General features: G+C 56.1%; 5 protein-coding genes across 5 annotated transcripts; 2 read left to right on the plus strand and 3 right to left on the minus strand.

The window, feature by feature from the left end:
* Positions 1 to 457: 457 nt before the first annotated feature.
* On the plus strand, positions 458 to 7,347 carry W97_00062 (uncharacterized protein; the record flags this gene model as incomplete). The annotated part of the gene is made up of 4 exons (XM_007777979.1): positions 458 to 832; positions 887 to 3,184; positions 3,658 to 4,123; positions 4,223 to 7,347. The coding sequence occupies 4 exons, from the start codon at positions 458 to 460 to the stop codon at positions 7,345 to 7,347; spliced, it is 6,264 nt and encodes a 2,087-aa protein (XP_007776169.1).
* Positions 7,348 to 7,750: 403 nt separating this feature from the next.
* W97_00063 (uncharacterized protein) lies at positions 7,751 to 8,509 on the minus strand (the record flags this gene model as incomplete). The annotated part of the gene is made up of 2 exons (XM_007777980.1): positions 7,751 to 7,913; positions 7,965 to 8,509. The coding sequence occupies 2 exons, from the start codon at positions 8,507 to 8,509 to the stop codon at positions 7,751 to 7,753; spliced, it is 708 nt and encodes a 235-aa protein (XP_007776170.1).
* A 1,215-nt stretch (positions 8,510 to 9,724) lies between these two features.
* On the minus strand, positions 9,725 to 10,279 carry W97_00064 (uncharacterized protein; the record flags this gene model as incomplete). Its single annotated transcript, XM_007777981.1, has 1 exon — positions 9,725 to 10,279. One exon carries the CDS (start codon positions 10,277 to 10,279, stop codon positions 9,725 to 9,727), a length of 555 nt encoding a protein of 184 aa, XP_007776171.1.
* An 836-nt stretch (positions 10,280 to 11,115) lies between these two features.
* On the plus strand, positions 11,116 to 12,403 carry W97_00065 (serine/threonine-protein phosphatase PP2A catalytic subunit; the record flags this gene model as incomplete). The annotated part of the gene is made up of 6 exons (XM_007777982.1): positions 11,116 to 11,277; positions 11,381 to 11,422; positions 11,473 to 11,578; positions 11,626 to 12,159; positions 12,209 to 12,281; positions 12,331 to 12,403. 6 exons carry the CDS (start codon positions 11,116 to 11,118, stop codon positions 12,401 to 12,403), a joined length of 990 nt encoding a protein of 329 aa, XP_007776172.1.
* A 903-nt stretch (positions 12,404 to 13,306) lies between these two features.
* Positions 13,307 to 16,396, minus strand: W97_00066 (uncharacterized protein; the record flags this gene model as incomplete). The annotated part of the gene is made up of 3 exons (XM_007777983.1): positions 13,307 to 13,450; positions 13,533 to 16,032; positions 16,086 to 16,396. The coding sequence occupies 3 exons, from the start codon at positions 16,394 to 16,396 to the stop codon at positions 13,307 to 13,309; spliced, it is 2,955 nt and encodes a 984-aa protein (XP_007776173.1).
* Positions 16,397 to 16,492: the final 96 nt, after the last annotated feature.

Below are 16,492 nucleotides of genomic sequence, written 5' to 3' on the forward strand. Positions count from 1 at the left end.
CAGCGACAGCAGACGAGAGCCATTGCTGGATAGGGAGCTGTCATTTGTACTGAAAGCTGTACGGGCGTTTACCCCACAGAGGGACGTCCCTCGCGAGCGGAAATCCGGGGTAGAGACGGAACCATTCCACGGTGCGGAATGGAGTCGGGGCAGCTGTCCGGGCAGCTGTCCGGGGGTTCTTCCCACCAGTCGGAGCAGCGTCAGCCGAACATCCAGAGATGTCACTTCATCGCCGACGCTGAGCCGCAAAGGGCAGCAGCGACAACCTTGGTCGTTTCCTCACAGACAGTTCGCCGTGTCTCGCAGCACAGCGAACAATGCTCGGGTGATGACCTGATGCGGCTTCACACAAAGCCTTTCTGGCTGCGCAACAGTTGATCCCCGCCAGCACGCATTCCAGCCTCCAAGACACTCAACAACCTGAAGCGCACTATCGGATACCCGGACACCAGACACCATGGCAAATACGACGTCCTCTTATTTCCCATCGTCAAGGGACCTGCTTATGGCGGTCCCACGGCTCGCTCAGCGGCTGGGATCATTCGCCTTCCACCTCCCAGACCAATTCGATAACCTGCTAGGCAAAGTACAAGACGGCGGCAGCGTGATAGCGGAGCCAACCACAACGAGCAGCGTCAACGCGACAGTCATCACCAGCGCTGCCGGGTTTGCACAAGACTCTGCGGCAGCATCTTTTGCTGCGGGCGCAGCAGGCACTGCGGCGCCAGCGGTGCAAGGATGGTTCGGCTGGATGAACTTTGAGAACCTGAGGAATCTTGGAGGCATATTTATGTACCTCACATCAAGGTGGGCGATGGCTACGTTTGCTGCGGTAAGTTCAGTGCGCGCTTGAGGATAGCTGTGCCGAGCTCATTTCAGATCCCAGGCGATTATACTCGACCGCACCCGGTTTTACGCGTCCTCCCGCACACCGCTGAACTTCAGGTGGCCCGTCCGTCTGGCGGCATACATCGTACCGATTGTCATGTTCTGCTTTCAGATTGTGCAGATACTGGAGGCCATGCGCTGTCAGACATCCCCTGCCTGGCCCCTTATGCGGTACGGCGACCCGGACAAGCAACTCTCTATCGATCACGCCGGCGAGGGAGGCTTTCTGTACTCTCTCAGCTCCACGCTGCTCTTCTGGCAGGATGACGCAGCCTCTTGCTCAGCTGTCAATATGATGGGTTCCGAAGGAAACTCAGTTCTACAGGGATCACTAGCCCGGCTCTGGCCGCTGTTCGGTGCAATCTGCCTGAGTCATTTTGTGGATACGCTCTCATGCGCTCTGCAGGGTCTCAAACCATTGCCAGAGACCGGTATGACCGTCTTCGAGCACTCCCTTGCTTTTGCAGAAGCGGAGACTATGATCACCAGGCCCTTCGATCTGGGTTTACTGAAGGCCAAGACGACCAGCGGCAGCGACGGAGAGAGCATGAAGATAACCCGTTCAATGGTCCTAGGAGTCATGAACGTCCCTGCGGAGGTGCTTCTCATCTCACTGATATCATGCTTCAGCCACTTGAGCAGTAACGTACTGGCGGCCATCGGCCTTCGAACAAGATTCCGCTTCGTTAACACCGCAATTTGGGGTATAGCCTATATGGTGGCCCTTGTGTGGAGCTTATCGAGATTCATGACATCCGATAAGATTAACGATATCGGTATCCTGCGATTCCCTACTGTTTGCATCGTCGGGTTCATTCCTCATCTACTCATCTTTCTGGGGATGTTGGCTTGCGCCGCGGTTTACGGCATTGCTATCCTGCTAACTGCTGCGGCGCTGCCTCCTGGCTCGCATCCTCGGTCGCTTAGAGAGAGGTTGACCGCTGCTTACGACAATCTGCAAGCCAATATGCTTCTCTCGACATCCCCTCATATCGAGTTTAGTTGGCAGAATGACTTCTATTCTACTCTACTAAAGACCGGCTTTGTGATCTTGACAGCCGCGAGCGAGGCGGTATACTTGCAGGAGAGTGCTGCTGTCCGTGTTTCTCAGACTACGTGGCTAGAAGAGAAGAGGGTTGAAGAGATTGCCCAACGTCGCCGTCGGCTCAAGCGCTCGTTAGATGTAGTCCCTGTGGAGCTTCGTGAACTCACTATAGCAGAAGCTGCAACATCGTCACATGAGCGTAATGCTCCCGGAGGCTCTGCTGTGTCCGGGTATGCCAGAGAGCGCAAGACACGAGGTAACAACAAGGCGTCAGAAGCTTCGCTAGACGCAAGGACGAACGTTGGTGTAGGATTGCAGCAGAGGCGCGGGCGCTGGTCCATCACCTTCGAGTTTCTCAAAGGAGTCTGCTGGTTGGTGGCTGGGCTCTACTCTCGACTGATCATCTGGTCTCTGGAGCAGTTTGGTATCGCCTACCGACCAAGGTGGCTCATGAAGCTTGCTGGACGAGAGCACGATTCGAAGAAAGAGCCTCTACCGACACGGAGTGATCAACCTCCTGGCACACTAGACTTCTGGCTGCTGTCCGAGGACGGCCAACTTTCACTCCCATCCAACCTAAACGTTGACGTCGAAACCGAAACCAGGAATCGTCTTAACTTTAGCGGTACGCTGATGGGCGCTGGCAATCAGAGCGAGATCCTCGACAACCAGCTTTATGGGTGGTGGAAAACCGGCGGCTGGTGGGGCGAGCTGGACACCAGCGGCTCTTACCATCCACCGCCGCAAGACGATGATACAACAAGCGTCGTCTCAATGTCTACAAACGCCGAAACAGACGATGGGTGGTCTGACGTTGCTTCCGACAGCGGTCGACGAACACCGACGCAGCAAAACCCATACCCCTCAAGCCGCGAATCCACACCCGCGGTCGAGAGCGTGTTAGATCATGCCCGCTTGGCTGCTCTCCTGGACCCCCAAACGACCGAGGATCAGCAGGAAGCCCGCATGTTGGCGCGCCATCTCCAGAGTCAAGGGATCATGACGCGGTCCGGATACCAGCAGGCCTTAGCAAGAGAGCGAAGTCAAGTGCTGACGAGCTCCCGTTACAGTCGCGCTGGCCTTCCCGCGCCTGACGCTCTTTTGACTCCGGAACAAGAGGAACGCATGCTTGAGCAATTCATTATCGCGAAGCGCAAGGGGCACGCCCTCTCGAATGCTCCCCAACCAGACAACGCCGCAGCATGGGAATCCGGCGCGGATGGAATGGGCTCAGGCGGGCCCCAATGCGTGGTCTGCCAGCAGTCGCCTAGAACCATTCTGGTCTGGCCTTGTGGATGTTTAAGCCTGTGTGATGAATGCAGGGTGGGTCTTGCTTCGAGGAACTTTGCGGCCTGCGTTTGCTGTAGGACGAATATTGTTGCATACTCGAGGCTATTCGTGCCCTGAGTGCGTGTACATGTACGTGTATGGATTCTGATAGAGAATGTTTAGGCGTTGCGCTATTTGCTGGCATGGTCATGGGTTGTATGGGTGGTGTTGTAGGCTTAGTGATCCCTTTGTTGTTCATGCCATGTAACGGCTCGCGGGCCATAGACTTATAGCATCTGCCCTTAGAGGCATGGAAATGGGATACATTTGATTTATCTCAGCTGAACTCAGGACAATTTCACGTGACGAAACGCGCCAAGCCAATTTCAATTCTCATACAACGTCACCTCAATTTTCTCAACTCATCAACAACCCCATTCACGCCTCATCCACAGCGACTCTTCGCACATTCTCGACTGATCCAGGCGCACTGGCTCAGTCATCAACTGTCTTACGCTTCTCCCTCCAATTTTATGCAATCAGAGCCTCACGATAACCCACAAACCGCCTCAACCCAAGAAACCCACATAGACAGCCCTTCGCCTCCTTCCCAGCATGGACTACAACATGACTATACCTCTCCCCCCGCTCTCCCTTCCGATGGAGGGCAGGGAGAGGCTGAATCGTCTTCGGGCAACACAAATGCGGTGCCAGACGCGTCTCAACAACGACGCGTCGAGGATTCCGGAGAAACCGCACGATTGAATACTGTGACTACGCCTACGGGCAAGAGGATTGAAGAGTATGAGCAAAGTGTGAGCTCGTCGCCTAGACGAAAGCCTGATGGACCTCTTTTCGAAGTTATCAAGAATACGAAAAAGCCTGGTGATAAGAAGAGTCCTATCGCGAGTTTGCCGAATGGTATGCTGGCTTGCTCTCTCATTTCACCTCACGCCTGAGGGTCGTGGCTACTCTGGTATCCAGGCTTCGCAGCAGCAGTGCTAACAGAGGTCCTTCCAGAAATCCTTACGCACGCCTTGTCTCATCTTGCACCAGCCGACCTCTCCGCAGTCTCTATGGTCTCTCATCGATTCCATAACCTTGTCACCACACCCCACGCTTGGAGGAGTGCGTTTGCTCGTTACTTTCCGGGCCCCGACTCTCTCAGCACACCAGCGGGTTACGTGCCAGAGGATGGCAGTGACGATCTACGTTCGGGCCGACGCTCGTTCACCAGGCTCACCGCGCTTGCTTCTTGGAGGAGCGAATACATTCTTCGAACTCGTCTGCTACGTTCGTTGGCACGCGGCAAGCCTATGCAGGTTCTAGCCACTCCAGCTTCCGCGCGTTTGGGTATCAATCATGTGGCAAATACGATTACTATGTACAACTCGCAGCTGGTGACTACCGTCAATCACCTCCATGCAACGTTTGGAACGGGTTTGAATAAGCGGCTCCCGCGCTTCATACATGGCGCTGATGATGTCGGCATGGCATCTTCCAGTGATCCGAATTCTGGTAAGACTGACAGCTGGGGCTCATCTGACCCGCAGTCCTTCCTACAGTTCTTCGAACGCTTCCCAGGCGAGGCTCAGTACGGCCTTGGCGCTGGCGACGTGGTTGGAGTCCCTAACACCATGGACGTCAGTCAGCCGTACGGCATGGTTTACGGCGAAGGTTTCCCTGGTGGCTCGGTCTACTTCCGTCATGTGGAGGAAATGCGCGGCCGGTTCGTTACTGAGCCAATAGAGCTCACTATGCTGCCGGATCTTGGGATACCTCAGATTCCGACCGCACTCGAGTCGATCTGCTCAGTTTGGATCGCCAAATCATCGTCCGTACCTTCACTCACGGAAGGGCTTGTCGGGATCATGTCAGGGTCTGCTACTGGCGTCGTCACAGCTTACAGTCTCGGCTTCGATCAAGGCTTCCGCGATCATCGCCTCGGCCGGGGAGAGGTGACGGCTCGATGGGTTCTGAGTCCGGGTGTACCTATCATCGCTCTCGCAGTGGATGATTCGTACTCGCTGAAGCGTCATGCTCAGAACCGGATCTGGGCAGTAGCGTTAAATGCTCTCGGCGAAGTGTTTTACCTCACCAAGTTCCCGAACCGCGCGAACAAGACAAGGACCAAAAGAGCTCAGGCCGTAGACTGTGAGCTTCTAGCATGGGCCACCGGACGCACGGTTTACTGGAACCTAGTGGAATCTAGCAGGCGTACGGCGCGGGTTGATCCCTACAGCCTCTCGGATACGGATGGCAGCTACTCGCCTCGATCGTCTTGGGACGGCATGTGCCTTGCTAAATCCCAGATCCAGGCTGAGACTCGGGAAATTGAAAGTTTTCTCCACAAAAGACCCAAAGACTTTCAGAAGGCTTGCCACGGTTGGGACATGCGCCGCCGCCTTGAAGTTGATTTCAGCAACGATGACGGCAACTTTGCTGGTGAAGCTGTCATTGTCTTCAGGTGTGGGCTCGAGGAAGACAGTGAGGCTTCAGTGATGAGGTACACCAGGTGCAAGTTTGAGGAAAAGAACCAAGATTCTTATCTCAAAGCCGACGCCGGAGACGCAACGCCTGCTTCCGAACCTCCATCGCTCTTTGGCGGGACGACCCCTTCGACTGGTTTACAGTCTCCGGCCTCTGGCATGGTAGGGCGTCTTAACCGCCGCTCGTCCGCGCTTTCTTCTGGCTCGTCACCAGAGCGGAGCAACCTGATTGAAGAATGGCGTTCCTCCGAGCTCACATTTGGAGGTTTGAAATCGCTGCAAGTCACCACCACGGCGCTCGATTGCTCGACATACGCCACGCTCACTCAATCTGAAGATCCTGCCCTAGGCTTTTCGGGCATGTCCAATGCTTCCTCGCCTTTTGCGTCGCCGACGTCTACGAATAGCCAGCCAGCATCGCCTGCGGACGTGCCGGGCCAAAGAGCTCGCTTTATCGCGGCCGGCACGAGCACTGGCAGTGTACTCCTTTGGAACATCCGTGCGCCTGTGTCTAAGTCCACGGAGCTCGTCAACGTTATCGATCCCGTCCGCATCATCTACACGGACTCTCCACAGATATCCTGTCTCGCGCTCACAGCCCTACACCTTGTCCACGGTGGCAACGATGGCCTCGTACAAGCATGGGATCCACTCGCCTCAACCACCCAACCAATACGCACGCTGAACTCCCGCTTCTCCTCGCGTGCTCGCCGCCGTCTCGTCCAAGCGCAAGCCTCCCCCCAAGGCGTCGGCATCAACCTCTTCGCCGCCGGCGCCGTCTGCCTCGATCCGGACCCAACCGTCCTCCGCGGCATGGTGTCCCTCGGCACGCACCTTCGGTACTGGAGCTACAGCTCCTCGGCCGCCGACCAGTACAAGTCGCACAAGCGCCGGCTCCGCCGCTCCGAGCGCGGCAGCAATAACGGCGGCGAGCGTTTCGCGGGAACCAGGTCGGGGAACCTGAAGGACTATATCGCCAACGAGAAGTACGAGCTTGAGAAGGATAAGGAGCGCAGAAAGAAGGAGGCGGATCGGCTGGCTGGGAGATTTGGGGTTGATATGTTGAATGAGGAGGAGGCGATTGCGTATGCGGCTATGTTGAGTGAGGAGAGTCTGGCAATGGATCTGAGGAGGAGGGAGAGCGATGCGACGTCTGCTGTCTCGGACCGCACGTGGAATGGGGGGACACCTACGCCTACACCCCTCGATCCTTCGTTGACGGGGACGCCACAGCATCCTCGGGTCAAGGACCAGGAGGAACTTGACGCCGAGATTGCGGAGGCTATTCGGCTGAGTCTGCAGGGCGAGCCGGCTTCGTCGTCGTCGCCGCCTTACGGAGCCGTGAGCCCGACGCCCTCGGGTAGCGGCTTCGATATCCCGATTAGGTACGCGAAGAACAGTCGGGCTTCACCTGGAGGTCGAGGACGAAGCTCTCCAGTTGCGAAGAGTCCACCGCAGCCGAAGACTCCGAGCCCGAAGCAGTGGGCTGGGGGAAGTGGGCGGCAGAAGGAGCTCGATGACTTGGAGTTTGCGCTGCAGTTGAGTCTGGCGGAGGAACAGAGCCGGAAGGAGGTCGAGCGGGTTGCAGTGGAGGAAGGGGAGGAGTTTCCGGCGCTGAGTTCTGCGACTGGTGGAAAGGGGAAGGGAAGGGCGTGAGGGGGGCGGGATGGAGTTGAGATTGGTCTGGTGCTGTTTTTGGCTCGCGTCGCTGTTCTCTTCTCGCTGTGTTCTCATTTGGATGTCGTTGTGTAAGCATTGCCGTTTCTTGCCATCAAGAGTAGTCTAATATTCCTCCATGCCTCTTTGTTCTTACGTGCTTTTTCTTCTGTTCCGAACCATATCGGCGTGCTGCGAGAGGTCGAAACCATCTGTGGGGTATCTTCTTCTCTACAGTCCTGTAGTTTCGTGATGGTTTAAGCGCGCCATCCGGCTACAATGTGAAAAGCAAATGGGTATCGATTCCAAGTCCGACGCCTTCATCAGCCCCGTCGCAAGCAGCCATCGCGCATCCCGCCCAAGGCAGTGTCTCCTGTACATTACCGACCCACCTTCTTCATACTCAGGCCTCCATCTCCACAGGCGGCCTAGTCCCTCGATCGCCCGGCAACTCCCCTATGATCTCCTTACCGTCCTTCTCGGTAATAGGCTTCCCGTCTCTCTCGGCAGCCAGATTTTCATAGGCTATCTTGGCCTTTGCACTTCTTCGCGCCAGATTATAAGCCCTACGATACCTACAATTAGTAGAATAGCCAAGGACACTCCGACGCCTATACCAGTTTTCGCGCCTTGCGATAGCCCATCGTCCGCGGCAGCAGGCGGCGAGCTTTGACCCGAGGTAATTGTCGGTGTTGCGACCAGCATATCTTGCCCTGAGGTGGTTGTTGTCGCTGCCGCCGGCGGAGTTTGACCAGGGCTGGTCGTCACCCTTAACCCCCGCCGTGTCCTGACTTGAGGTAGTTGTTGTCGTTGACAGCGCCAACGTCGATGTTATGCTAACAGTGGGTCTTGCGTTGCCGGTCTCACTGGCCAGACTCTCAGTGCTTGACCCGCTCGTTGTACGAGAAAGTTCTGGGTACAGGCTGAGATCAGCCTGCTGGAACTGCACAGTTATCGGCTGAGCCCACGGGCTCTGAGGCTGGGCGAGCCATGTGATGTATCCCGCTTGTGTTTGCCGCCAGTCGAGTGCCGCCATAAGGTCGGATGGCGCGTCCCGGAGCGAGAGGCAGCCAACTACGATGTGGCGATTGGGCGCGTAGCGTGTGTAGCAAGCGAAGCCTCTGTCCGTAGTCCGCATGATATTAGCGGGGCATAGGCCCATAATGCGAACGAAGTAATCGCCAGGTTGTATTCAATTAGGGCCTTGAGGTAAATGGAGAAGAGAAAGCAAGGAGAATGCGACGCATACGTGTAACAACAGATTGCTTGAGTAGCAGCACCGTTTGCGCTACTAGCGGCCGTGGTATGATCTTCCGGGCACGCGCCCGGACTGTAGACTACGCTGGTAGGAAGTGTGTTCAAGACATGGCCAAAAAATTACGTAGGGAAGTACTCGCGGTCCCAAGATTCAGTAAAAGCGTTCTGTACAAGTGTACCAGGATCAAAAGTGATCCAACAGGTGGAGCAAGTGTTAGGAGGTGTGAAGATGGTTGTGAGAGGTACGGTTGAGGTAGGGCCTGAAGGAGATATAGGTGACCGGGATGAGGTGACTCCGTCCACTGAAGTCATATTGAAGTTTGAACTGAAGGAAAGAGTGCCGAACGGGGCATGAATAAGGCCGGTTCTATGAGCAGGCTCTGATCTCAAGCTCAGGGGGGAACTGCAAACACGTTACTAATATGACGATACGAGCTGTCTAAAATACCAGATCGGAGATAGGGGAAGTGTTCGGGAACACCATCCGGGGGGCGCCTCAGGTTCCGCTCCGTGCTATGTTTGGAGATAGCGTCTGCTCTCGAGTGCCCTAACGGGATGCTGTGAGTGGTGCTTTACACAGGCTTCAAGGTTACCCACGACAAGAGTATTTAGGCCGCTCGCCCAAGGCTGGAGCTGAGCCTCGCCCTCTCAAGGTTGTTCTCAAGCTCCGATGTCAGGCACAAGAGAGTTCCTCGTGAAAGATTCTGCGCTCTCACTTGGAGATGCGATGATGATGCGATACATTATCCTGCTTGAATAGTGAAGTATCAGTTGCAGTCCAAGCGAGATGGCGCTTAGCGGCGACTAGTGGGTATGGCGCGGTGAACTATGTCAAAGTGTGCATGAGCTTACGTACGTATTGGTGTTGGCATGCAACATTCCAGATGCTGGAGATAGATGGGAATCCTACATCAAACAGGACTACCTGGCCCTGTAAACAATACCGCGCATCCCTCTCCATCACCTAGGTCGAGAGGTGCCAGGGGCTATCAGGACATAGAGCGCCCCCTGTGGGGAGCTGTGCGAAAGGCCTTCTTTGACTACGGCTACGCTGACCTGTCCAGCCCGGAACGCACCGGCAACTTGTCGTTCGAGGACGATGTTTGCTATTCTATGCCCCTCATCCAGTGAACATCTTGACCATCGCGCATCTCGGCCACCTCTTCAGCACTTCGTTCCTGCCCTCTTCCTCTACCAGACCCCTCAAACCCCTAAGTCCCTCTTGCTGCAGCTCCTCGTCCCCGAGAGTCCTGTACCCCAACCGCTCATACATTGGCCGGTTCCACGGCACGTCCTTAAACGTCGTTAGACTCACTCCCCTCAGCTTCATCTCCCGCGCCCAAAGCTCCAGGTACCGTAGCAAGCTCGCGCCGATGCCTCTCCTGGCATGCTCAGGCAATACCGTCACTTGCGCGACCTGGGCTAGGCCGTCGCTTGCGAGAAGGTCGGCGGTCAAGTACGCGATTGGCGCGGCGGAGTCGGAGCAGGAGACTGCTACCCAAAGGCGGCCGGTCGAGGCGTAGTGAGCAAGTGAGTCTATGGTTGGAGGCGCATCGTCCGCAATGGCGTCCATGTCCACGACGCGAAAGATCTGACCGGCTTGATATTCAATCTGAGGGATGAGGGGAAGGTCTGAGGAGAGGGCGGGACGGATTACGAGGGTTGGCGAGGACATTGTGGCCGGTTTAGGACAGAGCTGAGGTGTAACGAAAGGATGGCAGAGAACGTTCAGGCAGGACGTGTGGAATACTGATAGATGGGAGAATGAAGCAGACTTAATGCCTGAGATGGAAATAACAAGATCTTCGACTATTTATGCTTTGACTTCAATAAAATTCATCGCTCTTGATACGATCTCAGCTTCCCGTATATCCTCAAGTAGGTTGCAAGTTGGTGTTATCCCTTGCCTGTCACTCGACATGCTACGAAATTCGTCCCAGAGAAGCGTGCCAACTGAAAGGTACATTGGATGTGACTCAGTGAGGTTGAGTGCCAAGACGTCACATTTTGACGCGAGGTTAACCACGGTTGAGCCACCCGTTGAATGGGATTCGGCTTGCGACGAGACTCTGGTGCGTTCCTGTGCGAATTAGACAGTACCTGGGCATACTCAAAGGTGACTGCACCAGATGGCTGTCGTGGTGAGCGGAAAGGCCTGGCGGAGAGTCGCAAGGCTGGGGCGGCGCGGAAGAACTAAAGCGGATGCGGCTGAGTCTAGAAACGGGCATCACAACAAGGCATTGAGGGTCCTGCTGCACAAACCAGAGTAGACCACATCCATATCAGATACCCCCCAAAACAGACACCTGCTCGCCCGATTGCGCTCCTCACCATATCCCCACCCCACCCTTGAGCTCATCCGATTCTCGCGGAGAGAACATACTCCTTTTTCCTGCAAGAACAAACGTCATATCTCGCCGAGCCCGTCCAGCACCAACCTGAGTCTCACGCACGCGACCACCGCCTTCCCCACTGGATCCCCACACCGGCATTGTCATCCAAGTAGCGGACATGGACACGAACATGGAGGACGTGAAGATCCCAGAGCCGCAGGAAGGAATCTCCTCGACCTTCTCAGAGCCTGCGACCATCCCCACGCTCGACGGCTGGATTGAGAGCTTGATGAAGTGCAAGCAGCTGGCGGAGAACGATGTGCGGAGGCTGTGTGAGAAGGTACATGAGAGGATTCCATGGCTCTTGGGTTGAGGCAGCTGGCCGGCCTGCCGCTGTTGAGCACACTAGGTCATTGGAACAGGGCTGACAATCCGCGATCCAGGCCCGGGAGGTTTTGCAAGAAGAGTCCAATGTGCAGCCTGTGGTAAGCATGTTTATTGCTTTGGATCTGACCCAGCGCTGAAATCCTACCAGAAATGTCCCGTTACTGTCTGCGGAGACATCCACGGGCAGTTCCATGACCTGATGGAGCTCTTCAAGATTGGGGGTCCCAATCCCGACACCAACTACCTCTTTATGGGTTCGTCGTACGCTCATCCCTCAAGCGCTCTCCTTAACTATCCCTAGGTGACTATGTCGACCGAGGCTACTTCTCCGTCGAGACCGTCACCCTGCTTGTCGCCCTCAAGATTCGTTACCCCCAGCGCATCACCATCCTCCGCGGCAACCACGAATCGCGTCAGATCACCCAGGTCTACGGTTTCTATGACGAGTGCCTGCGCAAGTACGGCAACGCGAACGTCTGGAAATACTTCACGGACCTCTTCGACTATCTTCCCCTCACAGCCCTCATCGACAACCAGATCTTCTGCCTGCACGGCGGACTTTCTCCCTCCATCGACACGCTCGACAACATCCGCGCTCTGGACAGGATACAGGAGGTACCGCATGAGGGTCCGATGTGCGACCTGCTCTGGTCGGACCCAGATGACAGGTGCGGATGGGGGATAAGCCCGAGAGGGGCGGGGTACACGTTTGGGCAGGACATCTCGGAGGCCTTCAACCACAACAACGGGTTGACACTGGTTGCAAGAGCGCATCAGCTGGTGATGGAGGGGTACAACTGGAGTCAGGACAGAAACGTTGTCACGATCTTTTCTGGTAAGCTGCCTCCTAGCAAGGGACGTGGGTGGTTGCTGACCCTGACTAGCGCCCAATTACTGCTACCGCTGCGGCAACCAGGCCGCAATTATGGAGATAGACGAGCATTTGAAGTATACCTTGTACGTCCTCTCCCCTTCCTTCTTGGTGGCAAGTACTGATCGGCCGAAGCCTGCAATTCGACCCTTGTCCGCGTGCAGGAGAGCCCATGGTCTCGCGCAGGACACCTGACTATTTCCTCTAGAGACAAAAAGCTATGATGGACAGTGACTAGCATTCGCTTTGGACGGCGAGGCTTAGACCCTGATATGTTGCTTGCATCAGCATTGTCCTTGATAGACCACACGTTCGCGCAGCAGCTTAATAAAAAAGTGCAAAAGACCTAATATGCATTCCCCCTATGCGCTGAGGGCTGAACATTGAGACAGACGAGCGCAGAGGTCATCCACAAACGGGGTGCATCGGTTGGAGTCTGTAACATGATCTCTCAATCTAATGCTGGCGCATGCCCCCTAGCTCTACTCAACCTGCGCATCATATCATCCCAGGCAATCAACATCTCCTGCTCGAGGCTGTGGATATTCCTACACCTACATGCGTTGTTTGTCACATAAACCTCTCACCTCGCAGTTGCTTATCGTTGAACACAACCGCGCCTTCTCCTAGCATGCGGCGAGCTCTAATACCAATCTGTATTCAGTAGCCCTTTCTTAGCACCGGCTTCCCGCCCCACAAAACGTTGCGCCAGTCCACTTTGGCCCTCGGATGTCCACTTTCCACACGTTCAACTATGCCACCATGACAGAGAATCACTCAGAATCTGCGTACGAAATTGCACAATCATTGCTTCGAGATCTACATGTCTTCGTCGCGACAATCTTCCTGCTGTTTGCATCTGGGTAGGACATTAGGCTGTGCTTCACTACCCTACTAATCGTTGCGAAAGGGGACTGAAATGGCATACAACAAACGCGATCGACGTAGAGACAATTGGTATCTAATCCAAACTCGCTATGACGCCCCCGCCCCTCCTACGGAGCTTGTCGTACGTGTACGTGAACCCAATGCATCTTTCATAGCACTGATCACATGATCATGCCATCCCCCATGCTCATAAATCACTGGCGCGTAAACATCGAGGGGACATCTATCCAACAGCTGGTACAGCACCCATCTCCTCCACTGCACAGTTCGGATGCAGCACATAGACCACCCTGTCAGCTTGGCCCTCAAGGCCCTGGCCTTCCTCGTCAGCAAGGCCTTCGCCACGTATTTGCATGAAGACGTTGTCCTAGCACAAGATTAGTATGCGATGGTTATCACCCGCCAACATCTTCCACCGCAGGATGGGGAACGCGGCTCCAGAAGCTTACCTTAACCATCCTCTTCAACACCTTCTTCGCCAGGCTCCTCTCGTGTTCCAGATCCTCCTGGCTCTCCAGCTCGGACTCCTTCTGCTCGAGATACCAGATCAGCAGATCCTCCTCTTCGACGCCGTCTTCCGCTGACGCCTGATCCGCGTTGACCCTCTGCACCATGAGGTTGAGTATCGACATGTACTTGTCGTACGTGATCTTCGTCCTCGGCCTCGCAGGCGCAGGCGTAGCAGACGGTCCCCTTGCGGACGCATTCGACGGGCCAGCTTCACCGTCTGCATCTGCATCTCCGTCCGCCATGGGCGAGTCACCATCTCCATCACCGTCGCGCTCAGCTCCCGCAACAGCCTCGCCCTCCTCGTCGTCTTCAACCTCAATGTCGTCCTTCTCGACCGAGATGATGCTCTGGCGGAGCAAATTATACGCCTCGCCCACAAACTCCGGCGTAACTTCCATGACGCAGTTCGCCTTCGCAATCGCCTCACTCAGCCTAATCATACTCTCGAGCTGCCTGACTGTAATCCTATAGCTGTTCCGTCCAATACCGCCCTGTGCATCATCCGCCCTAAGCTCTTTGTACTTCTGGACTAGCACCGTTTTCGCCTCGGGCGTGAACTCCGGCTTGAAGGTCCGCGCGAACCGGATGTAGCGCTGCAGCTGCTCGGTGCTGAACTCGGGCTCGACAGCCTCGTCGCGCAGCCGATGAATATTCACGATATGGTCTGCGAGCTTGCGGTCGACGGACTCGGAGCACTCGTCCAGCACGACGAAGAAGAGGTCGAAGCGGGACATGATGGGCGCGCTCATATTGACGTTCGCCCTAAGCGTCTTTCTTCTATCATACCGCCCACCGACCGGGTTCGCGGCCGCGAGGATCGAGGTGCGCGCGTTCAGCGTCGCCTGGATGCCCGCCTTGGCGATACTGATGGTCTGCTGCTCCATGGCCTCGTGGATCGCGACCTGGTCGCCAATATCCATCTTGTCGAACTCGTCGATGGCGCAGATGCCGTTGTCCGCAAGCATGAGGGCTCCGGCCTCGATTGTAAATTCGCCTGTTTCTTCGTCTTTGACCACTGCGGCTGTGAGACCTGCGGCAGAAGAGGCTTTGCCGGAGGTGTAGACCGCGCGCGGCAGGAAGCTGCAGATGTACTTGAGGAACTGCGATTTCGAGGTGCTGGGATCGCCGACGACGCAGATGTTGATGTCGCCGCGCAGCGCCATGCCTTCGGGGGTCGTTTTGCTAACGCCGCCCATGAGTTGTAGGAGTAGCCCTTTTTTGATGACTTGGTGGCCCCAGACCATCGGCGCGATGGAGTCGACGAGCGCCATGAAGATGTTGGGTTTGTGGACCATGTTTCGCAGGTCTTCGATCTCGGCTTGGGTGAGCGTGCCTAGATATTCAGTCTGTGCTTCCTCGCCTGTTGCGTCTGATTCTAGCGGAGAGGTCTGGTTGAGCGAAGCGAGGATGTTGCCTGCTTGGCCTGTGAGGTGGTGGTGCTGGGTCGACTGGCCGGCAGTCGAGGTGTCCGGGATTACCATGCAGGCAAGGAAGGCGAGGCGGTATGTCAGGTCGCGGACGCCGAGGGACTTGAGACCGCTGACACCGGAGCCGCCGACATCTGCGCCGCGAGGGGCGTTGCCGTTGTCGCGCGTTGCCTGCGGCCGCACGCCAGGCACGGCGAACTGGCTGACGTCGGGGATGACGATGAGGGTGCCGGTGAAGATGCACTTCTCGCCTGCTTTCGCGCGCTCGACCATCTCACCCCGCAGGATCACGTCCATGGTGCGCGGCATGCTGCCCGTAGGGATCTCAGAGCTGTTCTCTTGGATGCGAACTTTTTGCCAGTCGACGAATGTGCTTTGGCGGATGTCGAGCCGCCAACCTTGTCGGTTGCCGCATGTCAGATTGGGACATTGCGTTGGTTCGGTGTAGCGGAATGTCTGCTCGATGTTTGGCACGACCGTATTGCAGACTTCGCAGACGAACGTTGCGAGAGAGAGCTCGGGTCGGACTTCAGATGTCCTGGTCACGGTGCCGGAAATGCTGAGAAGCCTGCCGATCTGCAGGGTCCGTAGTTGTCGGATGCGGGAGACGAGGGGCAGGTTGTAAAATGCGAGTGTGAAGAGCTTGTCCGTCTGCTGGTTCGGCGTCTTATCCGCTATGCTGTCGTTTTGGCTAGGGTCGGTGCCTGCAACGGATGCATTGGTGCCGGCAGAGGAGGTAGAGGTCGGCTGGCGATGTTCGCGGAAGTATTGGGGCTCGTACTTTGCGATCAGGTTGTGTAGTGCTCGAATCATGAAAGGGAGGAAGCGGTAGTATTCGTTGCCGACTGCTTGAGCAAGGATACCGTCTCCGTGTCGGAGGAGATGGGTGTAGTCGACGTATAGAGTGGACAGCGAATACTGCTTGAGGCCGTGTATCTGGGCAATGTAGTACTTGTCTGTCGTCTGAATGCTCGAAACTGGGGCGCCGGAAGATGACAGGTCTTCCGTGTAGCTGTTCAAGCATCAGCTGCCCGTGTTGGCGCGTACAGGCTATAGAGGGCGTACCTCTCTAAGAACCCTTCGAACGTTTGTGCAAGCTTCTCGCCAGTCGCATCCACCACTCTGGGGATATCGCCTCGAGGACCCCGTGGTCCTTTCCTCGTGCCTCTTCGACCAACAAGCTCATCATCTGCATATCCTTCTGCATCGCTATTCGCGCCCGCGCTCTCCGACATGGGCCCCCGGGGCCGCGATGAAGAGCGAGGTTGCCGTGCGCGCGGCGTTTGTGCGTCGCTGGCAGGAGTTCCGACATTGAGGGCAGCAAGGTCGGCATTGAGGTTGTCTGAATTTATGACAGCATCTATCAACGAAGACATCTTGACTTGGGTATAGAGGGGACGCGCTGCTCGTGACGAGTCTGGTGTTGATGTTCAGGAGGTTTGGCGGGACAACGCGAAACGCGCTTTCTTCGC

This window comes from Coniosporium apollinis, assembly GCF_000281105.1.
Source record: "Coniosporium apollinis CBS 100218 chromosome Unknown supercont1.1, whole genome shotgun sequence".
Classification (NCBI taxonomy): domain Eukaryota; kingdom Fungi; phylum Ascomycota; class Dothideomycetes; genus Coniosporium; species Coniosporium apollinis.